The sequence below is a fragment of the Gopherus evgoodei genome, chromosome 2 (genome assembly GCF_007399415.2).
Source record: "Gopherus evgoodei ecotype Sinaloan lineage chromosome 2, rGopEvg1_v1.p, whole genome shotgun sequence".
Classification (NCBI taxonomy): Eukaryota; Metazoa; Chordata; order Testudines; family Testudinidae; genus Gopherus; species Gopherus evgoodei.
In genome coordinates this window covers 11,258,092-11,277,443 of record NC_044323.1, presented here as the reverse complement: position 1 = coordinate 11,277,443, position 19,352 = coordinate 11,258,092, and the positions used below count along the sequence as shown (strand labels likewise).

At 47.7% G+C, this 19,352-nt stretch overlaps 1 protein-coding gene across 5 annotated transcripts in view; it reads right to left on the bottom strand.

Annotated features, from left to right (window-relative positions):
* Positions 1-19,352, bottom strand: part of OXSR1 (oxidative stress responsive kinase 1) — a 148,626-nt gene that overhangs the window by 23,968 nt on the left and 105,306 nt on the right. For all 5 annotated transcript variants that reach the window (XM_030549995.1, XM_030549993.1, XM_030549998.1 and 2 more), the window contains 4 exons: positions 10,356-10,489; positions 8,986-9,034; positions 6,961-7,026; positions 6,568-6,690 (listed from right to left, as the gene is read on the bottom strand). In XM_030549995.1, the coding sequence (XP_030405855.1) occupies positions 6,568-6,690; positions 6,961-7,026; positions 8,986-9,034; positions 10,356-10,489 (372 nt within the window). The remainder of the gene's footprint in view (positions 1-6,567; positions 6,691-6,960; positions 7,027-8,985; positions 9,035-10,355; positions 10,490-19,352) is intronic.

Genomic DNA, 19,352 nt, shown 5'->3' with positions numbered 1-19,352 from the left:
TGCACACAGGCAAGCTGCATAGGGGCCAGGGCAGAATCCACATTGCTGTAGAAGACCCTCCCTCTCTTGCCAGGTAACACGCAGCAGTGATATATCTGGCAGTAGGAAACCCTGTTGAGAATTTAGGGATACTGCTCAGTGCAGGGCGCCAGGTTCGCGGTCGTCCCCCCCCGTGCAGGTCGACAGCTTCACGGTCGTCCCCCCCTTGCAGGTCGGCAGCTTCGCAGTCTGCCCCCCCTGCAGGTCGCCAGCTTCGCGGTCCTCCCCCCTTGCAGGTCGCCAGCTTCCTGTTCCCTCCTGTCCCCTGTGCAGGCCCCCAGCTCCCTCCTCTACCCAGTGCAGAGAAACCCCAGTGAGCCATCAGGCAGTTCCCATTCCCAGGTGAAGTCGGGGCAGAAACACTCACCCCATTGCTCGCCATGCTTTTGCTTCCGTGGCCTCTCTGTGCTATGTTAGGTACGTGGGAATGATGCTACAAAGTCTACAAACTCCTTCACTGTGTGATAATAAACAATGTAGCCTCTGTGTATTACATGTTTCTATCTATGTTTTTTTAAGTGACCTTGAATAATGCAGCCGGATCACCGTCTGCCCGTCGCTTGCAGAACTTGAGGAAAAATCCGCGAAAATCAAAAGAAGAATTGATCAAAGCAGTTATGAATCACTACGCCAGAGAAAGTAGGAAGACGCAGGAATGGAGAGAGAAAATGCATGAGTGGAGGCAAACACAAAGCAGGAGAAAGGAATTGGCTACCAGAAAAACCTTGAAGCAGCTGATAAGCCTCCTGGCTCGCCAAACTGACTCTTTCCAGTCTCTCGTAGCCATGCAGGCAGATCTGTACCGTGGTAACCCACACCCCTCCCAAAGCTCTCTTTCTTGTTCCCCAGTATTTGCACAAAACACCCTTCTCCAGCAGCCTGTTTCTTACTATCCCCAGCTGCCCCCAACACCTGTACGATCACCTACCAGTCCTGATAACTACAATCCTTACCCTGTGCGCTCCACCACCATGACGCTGCAGCATATTAATCCTGAAGTGCAGCAGACATTGAACAGCAATCCAAACAGGACATATTCAAACCTCTGAATGTACAGTCCACCACCCTACCCCCCTGCCCTTTTATGTACTGTATTTTGAATAAAGGATTTCATGGCTTTTACAATAGTTTTTATTATTGCAGAAAGTGGTAAATACTGTACCCCAAGGGAAAAACGAGCATAGCAAAGGCACCAAACATTACTGTTGGCTCTCAGCATCAAATTGCTCCCTTAAGGCATCCCTAATCCTTGAAGCCCTTTGCTGGGCCTCTCTAGTAGCCCTGCTCTCTGGCTGTGCAAATTCAGCCTCTAGGCGTCGAACCTCGGAGGTCCATTCCTCACTGAATCTTTCACTCTTCCCTTCACAAATATTATGGAGGGTACAGCACGCGGATATAACAGCGGAGATGCTGCTTTCCCCCAAATCTAGCTTCCCATAAAGACAACGCCAGCGGGCTTTCAAATGGCCAAAAGCACACTCCACAGTCATTCTGCACCGGCTCAGCCTGTAGTTGAACTGGTCCTTGCTCCTGTCAAGCTTCCCTGTATATGGTTTCATGAGCCATGGCATTAAGGAGTAAGCGGGGTCTCCAAGGATCACAGTGGGCATTTCGACATCCCCTACTGTGATCTTGCGGTCTGGGAAAAAAGTCCCGGCCATCAGCTTCCTGAAAAGGGCACTGTTCCGAAAAGATGCGTGCATCATGCACCTTTCCAGGCCATCCTGAGTAAATGTCAGTGAAACGCCCACGGTGATCCACAAGCGCTTGGAGAACCACGGAGAAATACCCCTTGCGATTAATGTACTCTGATGCCAGGTGGGGTGGTGCCAGAATAGGAATATGCGTCCCATCTATTGCCCCTCCACAATTAGGGAAACCCATTTGTGCAAAGCCATCCACAATGTCCTGCACGTTCCCCAGAGTCACAGTTCTTCTTAGCAGGGTGCGATTAATGGCTGTGCAAACTTGCATCAGCACTATTCCAACGGTGGACTTTCCCACTTCAAACTGGTTCGCCACCGATTGGTAGCTGTCTGGAGTTATCAGCTTCCAGATTGCAATAGCCACCCGCTTCTCCATTGGCAGGGCAGCTCTCAATCTCGTGTCCCTGCGCCGCAGGGTAGGGGCAAGCTCAGCACACAGTCCCATGAAAGTGGCTTTTCTCATCCGAAAGTTCTGCAGCCACTGCTCGTCATCCCAGACTTGCAGGACGATGTGATCCCACCACTCAGTGCTCGTTTCCCGAGCCCAAAGGCGCCGTTCCACGGTGCTGAGCACATCTGTTACTGCCACAAGCAATTTACTGTCTTGAGCGTCAGGCGAATCAATATCATTGTCTGACTCCTCACTGTCACTTTGCAGCTGAAGGAATAGCTCCACTGCGATGCGTGATGTGCTGGCAACATTCATCAGCAAGGTCCTCAGCAGCTCGGGCTCCATTTGTAACAGAAATCGCGCTGCAGACTCACAATGCCGCCAAACTGCTCGGAATGTGTAGCAGAGCACCAAGGGGCGTTGGAACAGGAAGTGGAAAGATCGGCACCCTTCCGTCCCCTTTCCACAAGCCACAGCGCCAAAATGGGACGAGGTGCTCTGTGGGATAGCTGCCCACAATGCACCACTCCCAACAGCGCTGCAAGTGCTGCAAATGTGGCCACACTGCAGCGCTGGTAGCTGTCAGTGTGGCCACACTGCAGCGCTAGCCCTACACAGCTGTACGAACACAGCTGTAACTACCAGCGCTGCAGAACTGTAAGTGTAGCCATGGCCTTGGGGAACTGTGTGTTAGGTGCTACACAAACACAGAACAGACCCTTCTCCAAAGAATTAATAGCCCCAAACAGTGTTTCTCAACCTATTTGTGCTGGCGACCCCCTTTGGACTTACTCAGATTTGAAAAAGTAGGTAGAGCCCTGGGTGGATGGAAAATTTATATCCGCAGATACAGATATCTGCAGTTATAAAGCAGATATCCACAGAGTTGCAAGGCTCTAGCGACAACAAGAGAGGTCAGCAAGCAGGCCATGAACCACAACAGTGAAAGCAGCAGCATGTCAGGCAGCTGCTTGCAGGAGCCAGCGCCCAGCCTGGGCAGCTCATCCAGCATGGCTGTTCCACCCCCAGCCCTACACACTAGAACGCGCACCAGCCTCACTGGTTCCTGGTCATGCTAGCGTGTGCAAGCGGCTTACACGCTCACGGATAGGAGTCTTTCTCTTTGTCACTAAAGCTCTGCAACTCCGCAAATATTGCTTTATACCCATGCGGAGTTCTAACAGTAAGGGGACGAAGCCACCCGGGGCCGGGGCTGAAGCCCCCGGGAGCTGATAGACTAATCCTGAGCCCCACCACCAAAGGCTGACAGACCAAGCCCACAGCCCCCCTTAAACTTGTCCCACAATCCCCCTGGAGACTGAGAAACAATGGTCTAAAAAATGGGGTTGCAGTTGGGATAGTAAAGTATTACTACATATGGTATTACAGGAAGCAGAGGGTAACAAGGAGACTCTCAGTCCTGGGCACCCCGTGAACGATCACAATGCCAGGAGAGATCCTAACCTCTTTTTGGTTATCAGAGACAACATCGTGTTTTTTGTAAGAGTAGATATTAACCCCCTTATCTTGGCCATATTTCCACTTTGGGTGATTTAAATTCAGCCTCCTTATATTCCTCATGCGATTTTAACTGGATAAATTGTTCCCTGAACTAAACTGTTCAACAGAATTGCTTCTTTTAAATAGCTGTCACATTTCATTTGGGATATGACTGCATTTTAATGTTAACATTTTTTAAATAAAGTGACAGCTTGCTTTAGCAAAGTTAAGCAACAGATGCACAGTTTGGGACTCTGTTGGATGAAAGCTTCTTGGATTTTTTTCTAGCTCCCTCTTTAAAGAAAACTAAGCTCATTTAATATTTAGAGATGTTTTCTACAAATCTGTTTTCTAACTCACCAGCGCTGCTTACTCTCACACTTCAACAATAGACAAACTAATGGCATTTCTATTCATTATTAAAAATGAAAACTAAGAAAATTCTAACTACTATCCCATTGAGCAAATTGGCTCAATTTTTACTTTTGGACAGAGATAGTAATTGAGCTGTTTGATCCCTCTGTAGTTTGGAAATTCAAATTAAAGATAAATCACAACACATGCTCTTACATGATTTATCTTCCACTATAAAATGAATGTATCAGTGTCCAACAGCACACTGAATGTTCACACTCACTAGTTAACCACAACACTTCGGTAATTACTTCTGCATTCTTTAAGTGGGCTAATATACTTTAAAAACAAACCTAGAGTCATGTATAACATGACAGATCCAGACTAACACATCTACCCCTCTGATACATGTATAACATGATGATACTCCTAACATATAATCCTATTTCTTTAATCCTTGTCCTGCCTCTTCCCTTGTCTTGTTTGTATTCTTATTGCCCTCACCTGCCCCGTGCAGTGTCTAGCGTACTTTTGAGCTCTTAGACAAACAATGCTTCTAAGCTACACGGACTCATTTCTTGTGCTATTCAGACTCTTGGAAATGAGCATTTTTAAAACAAATGAAGGGCTATAGTAAAGCTGGATGTTACACAGGAGAAGGGTCTGTGGGAATAATGCCAAAAAGTTTTTCTACATCTTGCTTGGAAACATGTCAAGTGAGGCTTAATGGTGGGATGGATTTCAGATTTTACCTTTCCACCTGGATTACTCTCTTCTCCTGGCACTATCAGCATTTGATCACAGTGGAGGAGCTCCTCTTACACAGTATTCTCTGCAACCGACTAGTCTGCAAACAAGACCTTTGTACTTTCTTTGGAAGAGAGGCTCTAGTAGTACGTTACAAATTAGCCAAAGTCAGTCTTGGATATTTGAAAATGATTATCGCCAGACACGGTTGCTACCGTCTGGCATTGGTTAGGCTAGCGGCAAGATGAGAATTTTGCTTTGATGTTGTACTGTTAATGTCATTATTATTAGGTGCCCCTCGGAGATCTCCCATCCAAGTATTCACCCAGCCTGACCCTGATTAACTTGTGAGATCTGAATGGATCACAATATAAGGAATAACGTGTTCAGTTTTCAAAGAATCTTTAGCTAGTCCAAACATTTGAAATGGAGATTATAAATGAAAGTGTCAATTCTCTCTCACTCAATAGGAAAAAACAAATAAGCCATGTTCAAAACACAACAGGGGCCAGTACTAAATCAGGGTATCGTGATTTCAGAGACAAAATATGGGAACAAAAAGTTTTTAATTTTCTCTGAAACAAGGTTTGGAATATCAGCCTCCTTTAAAATTAGCCTTATAATTTAAAATATAGAGAGACTGTATTTTATATCTGAGAGTGTCCTAGATCAAGATTTTCAGAATTATCTATCTGATATGGTAAGATCATCTCTGGGTGAGTAGCAACAGTCTGAGCACAAAGAGAAAGCTAGTCAAATTTATAACTGGAAAGCTAACAAATAAAAACAGAATAACTGTAACCACCAAGCATATTAGAAAAAAATGGCAAGGTTGCGAAAAACACATAATTTTGCAGAGACTTAAGGAAATTTCTACACAGATCATAAAAAGGGATGTAATGAACCAGAAGATGGAAATGAGAAAGATTAATGCTTTAAAGGGACAAATGTTTAAACGACACCCCAAGAGAAAATAACTTTAGTACAAGAGTATTTGAAGAAGTCTCCAAAAGCTCATTCTTTGGCTCTCCTTAGTTAAACCTGAGAACCATTAAAATCCATGTGCTGCTACGAAAGGGAAGAATTACATTCAGAAAAAACATCTTTGAAATGGTAGCGTTCGGAATGATGAGCATAAATATCATTGAAGATTTAAGATCTACAAAGGATTTAACACTAAGTTTTACACCTGTTTTTTTAAACACAATATAATAAGGTAAAATCCGTAGCTACTTTGGACTTCCCGGATGTCACTTGATTGCACACTGGGGCCATGCAACTCCATGGCAGTTGCTGGGATAGAGCTGTTCCACCTGTCCAATCGCAAGTCCCAGTTACTTGAGCTCAGGGAGAATGTTGGCTGTGTAAGACCTATGATGCAGTTGAGCAGTGCTGATTCTGTCATGTAGGAGGCAGTGATATCCACATTAATCACTTCATTACAGTACTTAAGATAATGTTACGAAAACAATCTGGTAGTTTAAACCACTCGAGTTTTAAATTAGCCACATGAATATCCTGATTCTCTGTTATTCCACTGGACTGGGACCCAAAAGATCTGTAAATTCCCAGCTCTACTACAGTCTTGTGTGCAACTTTGGGAAAAAGTCACAAGCCCTGTGCCTCAGGATACCCTCTGTAAAATAGGGATAATATTACTTCTCTCATCTTCTCTCTCTCTTGTCTGGTTAGACTGTAAACTCTCCGGGACAGCGTTTGTCTTACTGTGTATGTGTAACACTTCACACAATGTGGCCCTGAAGTCAGCTGGAGCATCTAGGCACTACTGTGATACAAATAATACAATTGTTGCAGAATCCAGTGGCTCACCCTGAGCTGTGAAATTGCTGCTCTGCCTTCCTCACTTTCTTCATCTAGTTCGTCATCACTCCACTCCCAGCCACCATCTTCAGTCTTATGAAGACGCCCACTGGAACCCGGGACCCTTCGGACCTGTTCAGCAGAGACACAGAATCAAACGGTGTATGAAGCAGATAATTCTTTTTTAGGAAAAATGTGTCCAAGTATCATCTAAGCTGTAATCCTGGATTCTAACAGGAACGGATAAGGGATCAGTGAATTTATATCTAGAAGACATTAGAATATCACAGTGCTAACTAAGAATTAGTCCAAAAAATTTTGAGCATGGTGAAGCATAAAACCCAGCAGAACTGTGACATCCATGTTAAACAAGGGTGGTCATTGCCCATTGCATCTTGGTACCTTTTTAGCTCTTTCAGTGATTGTTGGTGCTCTTTGCAACATCTTTTCTTGTAGAAATTCTTTATTCTGGAAAAGAAAAAGATTTTAAGTGTCTACTTCACTCTTCTACTGTTAAAAGTCATTTTATGGCTCAAAGTGACAAAGAGTTCATAGCTGCATGTGACGAAGTGAGTATTCACCCACAAAAGCTTATGCTCCAATACATCTGTTAATCTATAAGGTGCCAAAGGACTCTGTCGCTTTTTACAGATCCTGACTAACACGGCTACCCCTCTGATACTTTATGGGTCAAGCATTTTTTGGCCATAAACCCCAGTTTCAATCTAATTTTAATAAAACTAGGAAACTTGTGTTGTTTGGGAGTCAACATCGTTCTTTCTAAGAACATCTGCGAGATGTAACAAGAAGCAATTCCCTGGGACTGCAGTCAGAATTTCTCTAATATGCATGCTAATCCTATATACCTTTTCATCTGTGACAGATTTACCACTGCAAAATGATATAGGATTAGCAAGTGAGAAGTGGCATACATGAAACTTTGGTTTTCCTTAAAATGCAACTGAATCACTGCAAAATATTTAGCCCCTGATAAGAAATTGACCAAATTAAAAAAAATTGGACAAGAAATAAGAAAAACGAAAAACTGGCAATTGTAGAGCCTTTTATGAGGCCATTTTATTATGCATGTCATATACTGTCTTGCTAGAATGCTAATACTATTTAACTCAATTCCCTTTTCCCTTTGCTCTCTTAAACTGGTCCCTTCCCCGCTGTCAGTGGCAAGTCATCTCAGATGCCAGCAAAAGGGGTCAGGAATAGTGCAACCCAATACATGGAAAATACAATCCATCGCTGGGGCCAGGGAGAGTTACAGAACACAGCACGTGTGTTTTCCAGGAAGCCCAGTATGTTGCATACACTGGAATAAATCTCTACAGGTATAAGCAGTATCCCTTTGCATTAAAAGTCCTCTTATACCCTTGTCTATTTCACAGACAGGGTACAGAAGAGTCAGACCAATGGTCCATCTACCCCAGTATCCTGTCTTCTAACAGTGGCCAGTGCTGGATGTTTCAGAAGGAATGAACAAAACAGGGCAATTATCGAGTGATCTATCCCCTGTTGTCCAGTACCAGTTTCTGTCAGTCAGATGTTTATGGACACCTAGAGTATGGGGTTTTGTCCCTGACCATCTTGGCTAATAGCTATTAATGGATCTATCCCCCATGAACTTATTTAATTCATTTTTTAACCCAGTTATACTTTCGGACTTCACATGTCCTGGCAAAAAGTTCTACAGGTTGAGTGTGCCTTGTGTGAAAAAGTACTTCCTTACATTTGTTTAAACCTGCTGCATATTCATTTCATTGGTGGATGCCGAGTTCTTGTATTATTAGGCTGTCTATTCCACAATAGGCATGCGTGCTCACCAAGTGCACCATTGCCAGAAGTTTTTCCCCTACCCGTAAGTACTGCTCCCTGCTGCTCCCACCTGCTGCGCACTCCCCGCACCATCAGTTCCTTCTTGCCAGACAACTCCGACAGAGGGGAAGGAGGGCGGATATGGAATAGACATGAGCAACACATCTTGAAGAACACCAGTTACGGAAAAGGTAACTGTCTTTTCTCTCTTGTTCTAGGCCTTAGGTCAAGGGTTGAGGGTGGGTGCGGAGAGAGGATATGGGGAGAAGTCCATATTTGGATGGAAATGAGGAAACTGTTTTCTGGCTGGTTATTTTTAAGATGTAGATGAAGTCTCAGATTTGGTAACCGTCTTTTCTTCTTTTTAAGAAGTCTCTATGAAACAGGTTTCTTTAACAGAATACATGATTTGATAGCATACAAAGGTTTTATTTCATTAATTTGCAACAAGCAGCCTAACTCAGAGTAGCAATGGTTGTAAATAAAACAGCCATCCCAAACTCACAGTAAAGCCTTATACCGCCCTACATATTTCATTATACATAATGTTTCCCTTCCACACAATTTTGGAATGATAAATTGAGTTAAAAAGTTTTATCATACCTTTGCTTTTGTGAAAAATTTGTGTCTTAGTAACTCTGCTGCTGTTGGTCTATTAACAAAGGAGGGAGAAAAATAGTTATTGTTAGTTTGAAATTTAACATTCTTCCAAGGTGCTTGCTTCCTTCACCACAACCTGCCTACAACAAAAAACTTTGCCACCTGTTTACCCACAACCTGAGACCCCGAGTCAGCTGACCCGGGCTAGCCGTGGGTGTCTAGTTGCTGTGCAGACATATCCAATAAGAACAGGAAAAGCAATGGCTCTTTTCCAGATGTATGCACTTCAGTTCCTGCCTCTGCTTTAAGGCAGACAGTTACTGAATATGAACTCTGGATTAGGTTAGTTATCTTTAGAAAGTGACATATATAGACATTACACATTTAGGAGGTGCACAGATACACCTTTGGTTATCTGCTGGCAACATTTGCCTGAAACTGGTTTGTGAGCTCTTCTAGATGGTTGCTGCCTTTGTTTTACTCATCTGTACATTTTCTAGCACAACGGGATGCTAAGTGGGGCTTCACGCCCGTATCATAGAAAGAAAGAGAGAAAGAAAGAGAGAAAGAGAGAAATAGTAATAAATTGAGAATTGCAAGTCCATTCGCTTTTTCCCCACCTCATCACACCCTTAACACTGAATAGACGACCGTCTACTTGCAGGGAGAGGATGATTTAAATTGCTGTATCAGGATATTTTAAAAGGATTTGCATGGATGAGAGAAAGCGTTATGGGAAATTTGCCAATGTTTTATGTAGTTGCCCTTAATAAACAGTTCTTATAACCAAATGAGTCAAGATTGCACTAAGAGCCTTCTTATACTTGAACATTTAAAAACAATGTACAGATGCTCCCCGGGTTACATAAGACCCGACTTGCACAAATTCGCACTTACGGAAAAAGTTCCATAAGCCAGAAATAGGATTTTCAAGTTGCGGAAATTTTTGCGTAACGTACAGGTATATGTTTCCGACTTACGCAATATCTGAGTTACGCAAGGTTTTCCAGAATGGAACGATTGTGTAAGTCAGGGGGTATCTGTATATTTTAAAAGCTCCACAGGTAAATACACAGTTCACAATCTATAATTTCTGATGTGCAAAAAACACAGTGAAGCTTGAACCAGAAGTGAGACAAAAATCGCAATTAACTCTCTTAGAGTACAACACTGAGCAGTGAGCTAGTCAGAACTGGTTAATCAGAATGGACGTTGTGTGTCTTGCCAGTCGTACATAGTATTGAACGTTTATCCCTATTTTTAAAAAATGACGAACGCCAGGAGAACTTATTGTCAGACAGCAGGTCCTCTGCAATCGTCTTGGAGAGCTAACTAGGACAACTTTTATTTTAAAATGTTGGTGGTAGTTTTACCTTTTTTCAGGGTCTTTCTGTAGGCATGATGAAATCATTTTCCTAAATGATTTCCCATACTTCTTCAACATTTCTTTATCTTGCACACCAGTCTCTAAAGAAGGTGGATCATTCTGTAGTGTCAGCATCAAAACCTGAAAGAATTAAATTCACTGGAAACATCTAGGAAGACCAAAAATTCTTAGAAGTGTGGTATAGGGAACCCCACACATACAGCAGCCTGATGCATTCTGGAGATGCACATCTTGAACATGTTAGGGGTTGAGATACAGGCTTCAAATTCAAAGTAAGGTCAGAGCAAGTTCTCAGGTCAGTCATGCCAGCATGATGAAGCCCCAAAGGGAAGAAAAGGGCGCAGCATTTCTGCCAAGCCTGCTCTTCTATAAGCACTGGTCATATGAGATCTTAGATTCAAATGCTCAGTTCAGATTTCCCTGCAGGTATTTTACTGTGAGAGAGGGAGTTAGAAAGAAGCATGGCTAATTATGAATGTAAAAACAAAGGATAATTTTCTCTCCCTCACACACATACACACACCCCAAGTGGATGATTTCTTCTATTCCACTCAACAAAACAAAAACATTCTGAAGAAAAAAAGAAAATTCTTGCCTCTGTCTTACTCTGTCGCCTAGACACAGGTTTCACCAATTTTAGAAGAGGAACCAGCCTGCAGCATATTTAAAGGTTTCCACTGTTCTAAAAATGCAGTGGTCCATCAATTCATGCAGATTATACAATCAAATGTAAATGGCAGTTAATATTCCCAAGTCACAAATATGAAAACATAATTACAACTTAAGTGACCTTTATATTCCAGGATCTGAATGTGTGGAGTTTGAATATAGTAATCGCAGAACTGAGTGCAGGCCACAAAACCTACTGTAAAATGTTTTTAAAATTCCATCATCAAACAAGTATTATTGAAAAAAAATCTGCTAAATCAGTGAATATTTGACTGTTGCTTTGCAGACCAGAGGCATTGTTAACATGAACACTGCATTTGAAACCAACTCAGTTGTTAAAAGGCATTGTCTGCAAAGGTCAGTTGCATCAGTTTAACTTATTTTAGTTAAATTCGTGCAATCTCCTGGATAGACTCTTATTTCAGTTTAAGACAAGTTTATTTCAGATTAGCATTAGGCAATAAGAAATGTGCTTAAATTAAACCAAAATTTGATACTCAAACTGAAATTAGAGGCCACAAAAGGCTTTGCACATGTTTAACTGAACAGGTTTAAAAACCGATTTAAATTAAACTGGTGCAATTTCTGTGCATAGACAAGGCATAAGGCAGGCCTGTTTTCAGACTATTTGTCAAACCCATTAAATGTTTCAGTTTTGAATAAAATATAATTGTTCTCCAGAAAACATGTTTGTTCCATTGATGCTAGCTGGTGAAAACTTGCCTTTAATTCCTTAGTGATAATCAAGGTACCTGGTTGCAATTTTGTGCAAGAATTTGAATAATATGCAACAGCAACACAATTCTAAAACCCCTCTTTAAAAATCTGGAGAACACGAAACAAGTATTTGGAGAGAAAGGAGAAGTCTTCTGCCCAGCAAATATCTGACAAAACAATTACCATATTAGTCTAGAATATGTCTGCATAGCAATGAAGTCTCCAGGTCTCTTAACCCATAACGCTGTGTAGCAAGCAACAGCTAGTACAGTCACAACACAGCAGACCAGTAATGACCGAAACTTTTTTTTTTTCAGTCCATGTGCTCAGTTACTCATTTCTAGTAAACGAGTATGTCTGAATATAAGGGCATCTGAACACGTAGAAACAGGTTCTTATTTTCTGAATGCTGAAGTCTTAAAATCCATTGCATCCTATCCAGCCAATTGCATCACTACAACAGGAGGTTATTTTTTTAAAAATAAAGGCTTTAATACTTAAATTTAAGCGAGGGGTAGAAAGATTTGATGTCTATTATAAAAGACGGTTATTCACCTTTGTAACTGTTGTTCTTCGAGATGTGTTGCTCATATCCATTCCAGGTAGGTGTACGTGCCGCGCATGCACGTCTGCCGGAAACTTTTTACCCTAGCAACTCCGGTGGGCCGGCAGGTCGCCCCCTAGAGTGGCGCCAGTATGGCACCAGATATATACCCCTGCCGGCCCGCCCGCTCCTCAGTTCCTTCTTGCCGGCTACTCTGACAGTGGGGAAGGAGGGCGGGTGTGGAATGGATATGAGCAACACATCTCGAAGAACAACAGTTACAAAGGTGAGTAACCGTCTTTTCTTCTTCGAGTGATTGCTCATATCCATTCCAGGTAGGTGATTCCCAAGCCTTACCTAGGCGGTGGGGTCGGAGTGAGAGGTCGTGGCCTGGAGTAATGCAGAGCCAAAGGCCGCATCATCTTTGGACTGCTGGACCAGGGCGTAATGGGAAGCGAATGTGTGGACCGATGACCAGGTCGCCGCCCTACAAATCTCGGATTGGCACGCGGGCAAGGAAAGCCAGCGATGATGCCTGTGCTCTGGTGGAGTGAGCAGTCACACGGCCCATCGGAACGTGGGCCAGGTCGTAGCAGGTCCTGATGCAGGAGATAACCCAGGAAGATAACCTCTGGGAGGAAATCAGCAGCCCCTTGACCCGGTCCGCTACCGCCACAAATAACTGGGAGGACTTGCGGAAGGGTTTGGTCCTGTCCACATAAAATGCTAGCACCCGACGGACATCTAGCGAGTGGAGCTGTTGCTCCCTGCGGGACGAATGGGGCTTTGGGAAAAAGACTGGGAGGAAAATCTCTTGGTTAACATGGAAAGCTGAGACCACCGTGGGAAGAAAGGCAGGGTGAGGCCTCAGCTGTACCTTGTCTTTATGGAAGACGGTATACGGTGGGTCCACTGTGAGGGCCCTCAGCTCGGACACTCGTCTAGCTAAGGTAATGGCCACTAGGAAGGGGGTCTTCCACGAGAGGTAGAGCAGGGAGCAAGTAGCTAATGGCTCGAATGGAGGGCCCATGAGCCGAGTTAGGACCAGGTTGAGGTCCCATGAAGGGGCCGGAGGGCGGATTTGTGGATAGAGCCGCTCCAGTCCCTACAGGAATCTCGCCACCATAAGGTGGGAGAAGACAGAACATTCGTCCATTCCAGGATGAAACGCGGAGATGGCTGCTAGGTGGACCCGGAGGGACGACAACGCCAGACCCTGGGTCTTGAAGGACCAGATGTAGTCTAAAATAGTGGTGACGGGAGTCTCCATAGGGCGAAGAGCTTTCTCTGACCCCAGCAGGAGAAACGCTTCCACTTAGCTGAGTAAGTCGCCCTGGTGGAAGGCTTTCTACTGCCCATGAGAACCTCCCGAACCGGGATAGAACAGCGCAACTCGGAGCCTGTCAATCACGCAGGAGCCATGCCGTAAGGTGTAGAGACAGAAGGTCCGGGTGACAGAGCCTGCCGTAGTCCTGGGTGATCAGGTCCCGATGTAGGGGCAGGGTAACTGGGTTGGCTACTAAGAGGTCCAGCAACATGGGGTACCAATGCTGTCTGGCCCATGCTGGAGCTATGAGAATCACCCGGGCTCTGTCTCTGCGCACCTTGAGGAGAACCCTGTGTATCAGCGGAACAGGAGGGAATGTGTAACACAGGTGGGCTGTCCATGGGATCAGGAATGCATCTGCTAGAGACCCTGGTTCCTGACCCTGGAAGGAGCAGAATGCTCGACACTTCCTGTTCTGCCTGGACGCGAAGAGGTCCATCCGGGGACGACCCCACCTCTGGAAGAGTGAGAGGGCGACGTCCGGACGAAGGGACCACTCGTGCGAACGGAAGGATCTGCTCAGCCGATCCGCTAGAGTGTTCCGCACTCCCGGGAGATAGGAGGCGGAAAGGTGAACTGAATGGGCTATGCAAAACTCCCAGAGGCGCATTGCCTCGAGACACAGGGGAGAGGATCTGGTGCCGCCCTGCTTGTTGATGTAAAACATGGTCGTCGTGTTGTCGGTGAACACCGCGACACAACGACCTTGAAGGAGATGGACAAAAGCTTGACAAGCAAGGCGGACCGCTCTCAACTCTCGTATGTTGATATGGAGGTAGATCTCTTGAGGTGTCCACAAGCCCTGAGTTCTCTGGGTGCCGCAGTGTGCCCCCCAACCCAGATCTGAAGCGTCCGTGGTCAGGGATGCCGAGGGTTGGGGCAGATGGAACGGGAGCCCCGCACAGACTACGGACTAGTCCAGCCACCAGCGAAAAGAGTCCAGCACCCTCTGAGGAACGGTGACGACTGTGTCCAATGAATGTCTGGCCAGCCGATACTGCGCAATGAGCCATGATTGAAGAGGCCTCATGCGGAGTCGGGCATAAGCCGTTACGAACGTACAGGCTGCCATATGGCCTAGAAGGGCCAGACATGTTCGTAGAGAGGTCAGCAGGGCCGCCTGCAAACGTAGAATGATGGCCGACAGCGACTGGAACCTGGACAAGGGTAGCAAGGCCCTGGCCAGGGTAGAGTCCAGAACAGCCCCGATGAACTCTATCCGCTGCGTGGGGAGCAGAGTAGACTTGCCCACATTGATGACGAGGCCCAAGGCAGCAAAGAGGGTGCTGATCCTGTCGACATGGACGCGGACCTGCAGCTCCGATGTGCCTCGGATCAGCCAGTCGTCCAGGTAGGGGAAGATGTGAATGCAGCAATGTCGAAGGTGCCCGACGATGACTGCCATGCATTTTGTAAACACCCTCAAGGCCGTAGAGAGGCCAAACAGAAGGACCGCAAATTGATAATGTTGGCGGCCGACCACAAAGCGGAGGAAACGTCTGTGTTGGGGGGCAATGGAAATGTGAAAGTAAGCGTCCTGCATATCGAGGGCAGCGTACCAGTCTTCGGGATCCAGGGATGGGACGATGGTTCCAAGGGATACCATGCGGAACTTCAACTTCACGATATACTTGTTGAGTTCCCGCAGGTCGAGGATGGGCCTGAGGCCGCCCTTGGATTTGGGGATTAGAAAGTAGCGGGAATAAAACCCCTTGCCCTTCTCGTTTTCCGAAACCGCCTCTATGGCTCCCTTGACAAGGAGCGTGTGTACCTCCTGACGGAGGAATTGCTCGTGAGAGGGGTCCCTGAAGAGGGACAGGGATGGGGGCGGGGGGGGAGGGGCGAAGAAAACTGCAGGCAATAACCGGCCTGCACCGTACGCAAGACCGAACGGTCCGACGTTATTCGGGTCCACGCCGGGAGGAAAAAAGAAAGGCGGTTGGAAAATTGCGGGGAGGGATCCGGAGGGGAAATTGGTACTGCGCCCTCGGGCGCACCCTCAAAATGAAGGCTTAGGCCCTAGAGGGGCCTTGGCGGAGCCTTGGTTCTGCCCCGTTTGGCCACCGGACTGCCTGCAGCGGTTGTTCCTGCTGCGGCGCCTAGAGAGGTCCTGCAGCGGGCGGAACTGAGGGTACGGCCGCCGCTGCTGCTGCTGGTTCTGCTGCCGGAATGGCCTGCGCTGTATCGCAGGCGTATGCATTCCCAGCGACCGTATTATGACCCTGTTGTCCTTGAGGTCTTTTAGTCTAGGGTCTGTTTTATCAGAAAACAGGCCCTGGCCTTCAAAGGGGAGGTCCTGGATTGTATGTTGGAGCTCCGGTGGAAGGCCAGAGACCTGCAGCCAAGAAATTCGGCTCATCGTGAGCCCCGAGGCCAGGGTCCGGGCGGCCGAGTCGGCAGCATCAAGGGAGGCCTGTAACGATGTTCTTGCTACTTTCTTGCCCTCGTCCAGGACGGTGGAAAACTCCTGGCGGGCGTCCTGAGGCAAGAGCTCCGCGAACTTCCCCGCTGCTACCCAGAGTTGAAGGAGTAGCGGCTGAGGAGGGCCTGCTGGTTTGAGACCTGGAGCTGTAGCGCCCCCACCGAATAGACCTTGCGGCCCAGGAGGTCCATTCGTCTCGCCTCCTTCGACTTGGGCGCTGGGGCCTCTTGCCCGTGGCGCTCCCTGTCGTTCACCGACTGGACCACCAACAAGCAGGGTGTCGGGTGAACATATAAGTATTCATAGCCCTTCGAGGGGGCCATGTACTTTCGTTCCACCCCTCGAGCGGTCGGAGGGATGGAGGCCGGTGACTGCCAGATGTTATTGGCGTTGGCCTGGATTGTCTTTATAAAGGGCAGGGCCACTCTGGTGGGCGCATCGGCGGAAAGAATGCTCACCACCGGGTCCTCAATTTCAGAAACCTCCTCCGCTTACAAGTCCAGGTTCTGTGCCACCCGGCGGAGGAGGTCTTGGTATGCCCTAAGATCCAGCTGGGGAGGACTGGAGGACGAGGTATCCACCACTGCCTCATCCGGAGAAGAGGACGAGGAAACCCCGGGCAACAAAGAGTCCACGGGGGGGTCCATGTGGGGCTGCACCTCCGCCCCTGGAGGGAGCTCTGGGTCCCGGTGACTGGACCTGCCGTCTGCTTCTGGGGAGTGAGGGGGTCTAGATACCGTCACCTCCGGAGGTCTGCGTTCCCCCGTAGGGCGGGGGGTAATGTGTTGCGGACCCTGGGCTTGGGAATACGCCCATGGGGTCCAAAACCCCCACTGTTGAGGCCCTCGCTCTTGTGGGGGAGGGTCCTGGAACAGGGCCGAGTGTCTGTCCTGGCCCATGGCATAGGCGCTGTCAGTCTGGGAAGAGACCGATGGCTCCCTAGAAGGCCACGGAGGCGCTGAGCCTGATTGGTATGCAACTCTGTGCGCCGAGACCGATGCTCCCCTCGGTGCCGAGGCTCGGTGCCGCGACCCACATCGGTGCCGGGATCGGGATCGGGAACAGCGTGATGACCAGTGCCGGGATCTGGATCGGGATCGATGTCAGTGCTGGGAGCGGGACCGTGACCTTCGATGAGCGCGGTGCCGGGACGGCAGCGGAGACCGGGACCTGCCACCGGCGCGGTGCCGGGAGGTCGACCGGGATCGGGACCTACCACCAGTTCGGTGCCTGGAGGTCGACCGAGGAGCTGAACGCCGAGGTGAACGGCTCCTGGAGTCTCGGTGCCGGCGGTGAGACGAGCCCGACCGGGACCGTGCAGATGGCGATCGGTGCCGCGAGTACGACCGGTACCGCCTGGGAGAGAGGTGCCGGGACTCCGAGCGGCGCCCCGAGTGCGAGCGTTCACGCCTCCAGGGTGATCGGTGCAGGGACTCGGGAGACAGCGCTCGAAGCATCGGTTTACCCCTGGAGGTTACCCATCCCGGTGGTGCTGGCTGAGGCTGCGATGGCTCCGTCATTGCGATCAAGTCCCGAGCCGAGGCAAAGGTCTCCGGCATAGACGGTACCCGTAGCTTGACCCCTGATCTTAAGGGGGAGCTAGGAGGGGCTGGACTCGACAGACCTTCCGGGCCCGGAGTCGACAGCAGCCCTGCAGGCGGTGCCGCGGCCATGGTAGGTGCCGGGCGCTCCCCTCGGGCCTGCCTGGATGGTGTTGCAGACGCCAAGGGACGTGAGTCTGCTCCCGGTGCCGGAGATGGTCTGTGCCGGGGAGTCTTGCCGGTGCCGGCGCGGTCCCGGAGTAGAACTGGCTGACTGCGCCGCCGGTGCCGGAGACAGAGCCGCTTCCATAAGGAGAGCGCGGAGTCTTTGGTCTCTCTCCTTCTTTGTGCGAGGCTTAAAAGCCTTGCAAATGCGGCACTTCTCGCTGATGTGCGATTCCCCCAGGCACTTAAGGCACGCGTCGTGGGGATCGCTCGTAGGCATCGGCTTCTTGCATGCCGAACACTGCTTGAAGCCCGGCGAGCCAGGTATGGGCCCGGTGCCGGGTGCCAGGGAGGGCAACAGCCCACCTGCAAGCGATGTTAGACAACTATATACAAGATTCTAACTAACTACTATGCTAACAGTCTATCTACTACTTAACTATGAACTATTTATAACTAAAAACGACGAACAAGTACAGGAGAGCTAGGGACGTGGAGGTCAGCAAGCCGCACTCCACAGTTCCAGCAACCGACACGGCGGTAAGAAGGAACTGAGGAGCGGGCGGGCCGGCAGGGGTATATATCTGGTGCCATACTGGCGCCACTCTAGGGGGCGACCTGCCGGCCCACTGGAGTTGCTAGGGTAAAAAGTTTCCGGCAGACGTGCACGCGCGGCACGTACACCTACCTGGAATGGATATGAGCAATCACTCTAAGAAGAACAAAAGTTAAAGGTTTTTTATGTGGCTTAAGCAAGGTTTGTTTTATTCTTTTAATGGTAAAAATTGTGTCTGAATTTTGTTTTTAGATAGATGCTACGAGTCAGTTATGGAGGTCACAGATTCTGGGATTTTATGAGACCTCTGTAATTTCCTCAAAATTGCACTAATTCAGCCCCAGCGAGTGGGGCTCAGACTTCAGAGCAAGCCTGAGCCCTGCTGCGCAGGTCTGAAGCCCGAGGCTAACCCCTGTTGCTTGTAACTTATATTTACGGAGCCTTCTGTGGAGTAGGGCCCCAGCCAACTGCCCTGCTTGCTACCCCCTAACACTGGTCCTTTGTACATTTCCGTGATTTTATTGTTTATTGCCTGTGTCCCATCTGTGACTTTTAATAAAAATACACATGCCAAAATGTTATTTTTATTTATTTATTTATTTTAAGTAGCAGCATGGGGGAATCTGTCTCTCTTGCAGGATCTAAAGTTTTTGCAGGTGGGAGCAGTATAAAAATGGTATTCAAAAAATATCCTGCACAGGGCTCTAGTTTAGAGCAACAACCTTCCCCAGGCTTAAGTGATGTGCCTTTAAAATGGAAACATCTGAACTAAACCAACAAAAATACCATATTACACATAAATCCTAGCTCAGTTCCCATAGTCATAACTCCCGCAAAAAGATATCAGACAGTTAGGAGCTGACAAAAAACATGGTGAAATGTACTCTCTCTCTGATAGAATGAACCCAATTACCTTTCGGGAATACCCAAGGCTGAGACCCTCCATTCATTTTACACAGACTACTCAACAGCCACCAGACAGCAACTTTCAGTCTCCAGCTGGGCTAACGTTCAACCCAGGAGAAGAACGTACAGCCTCTTA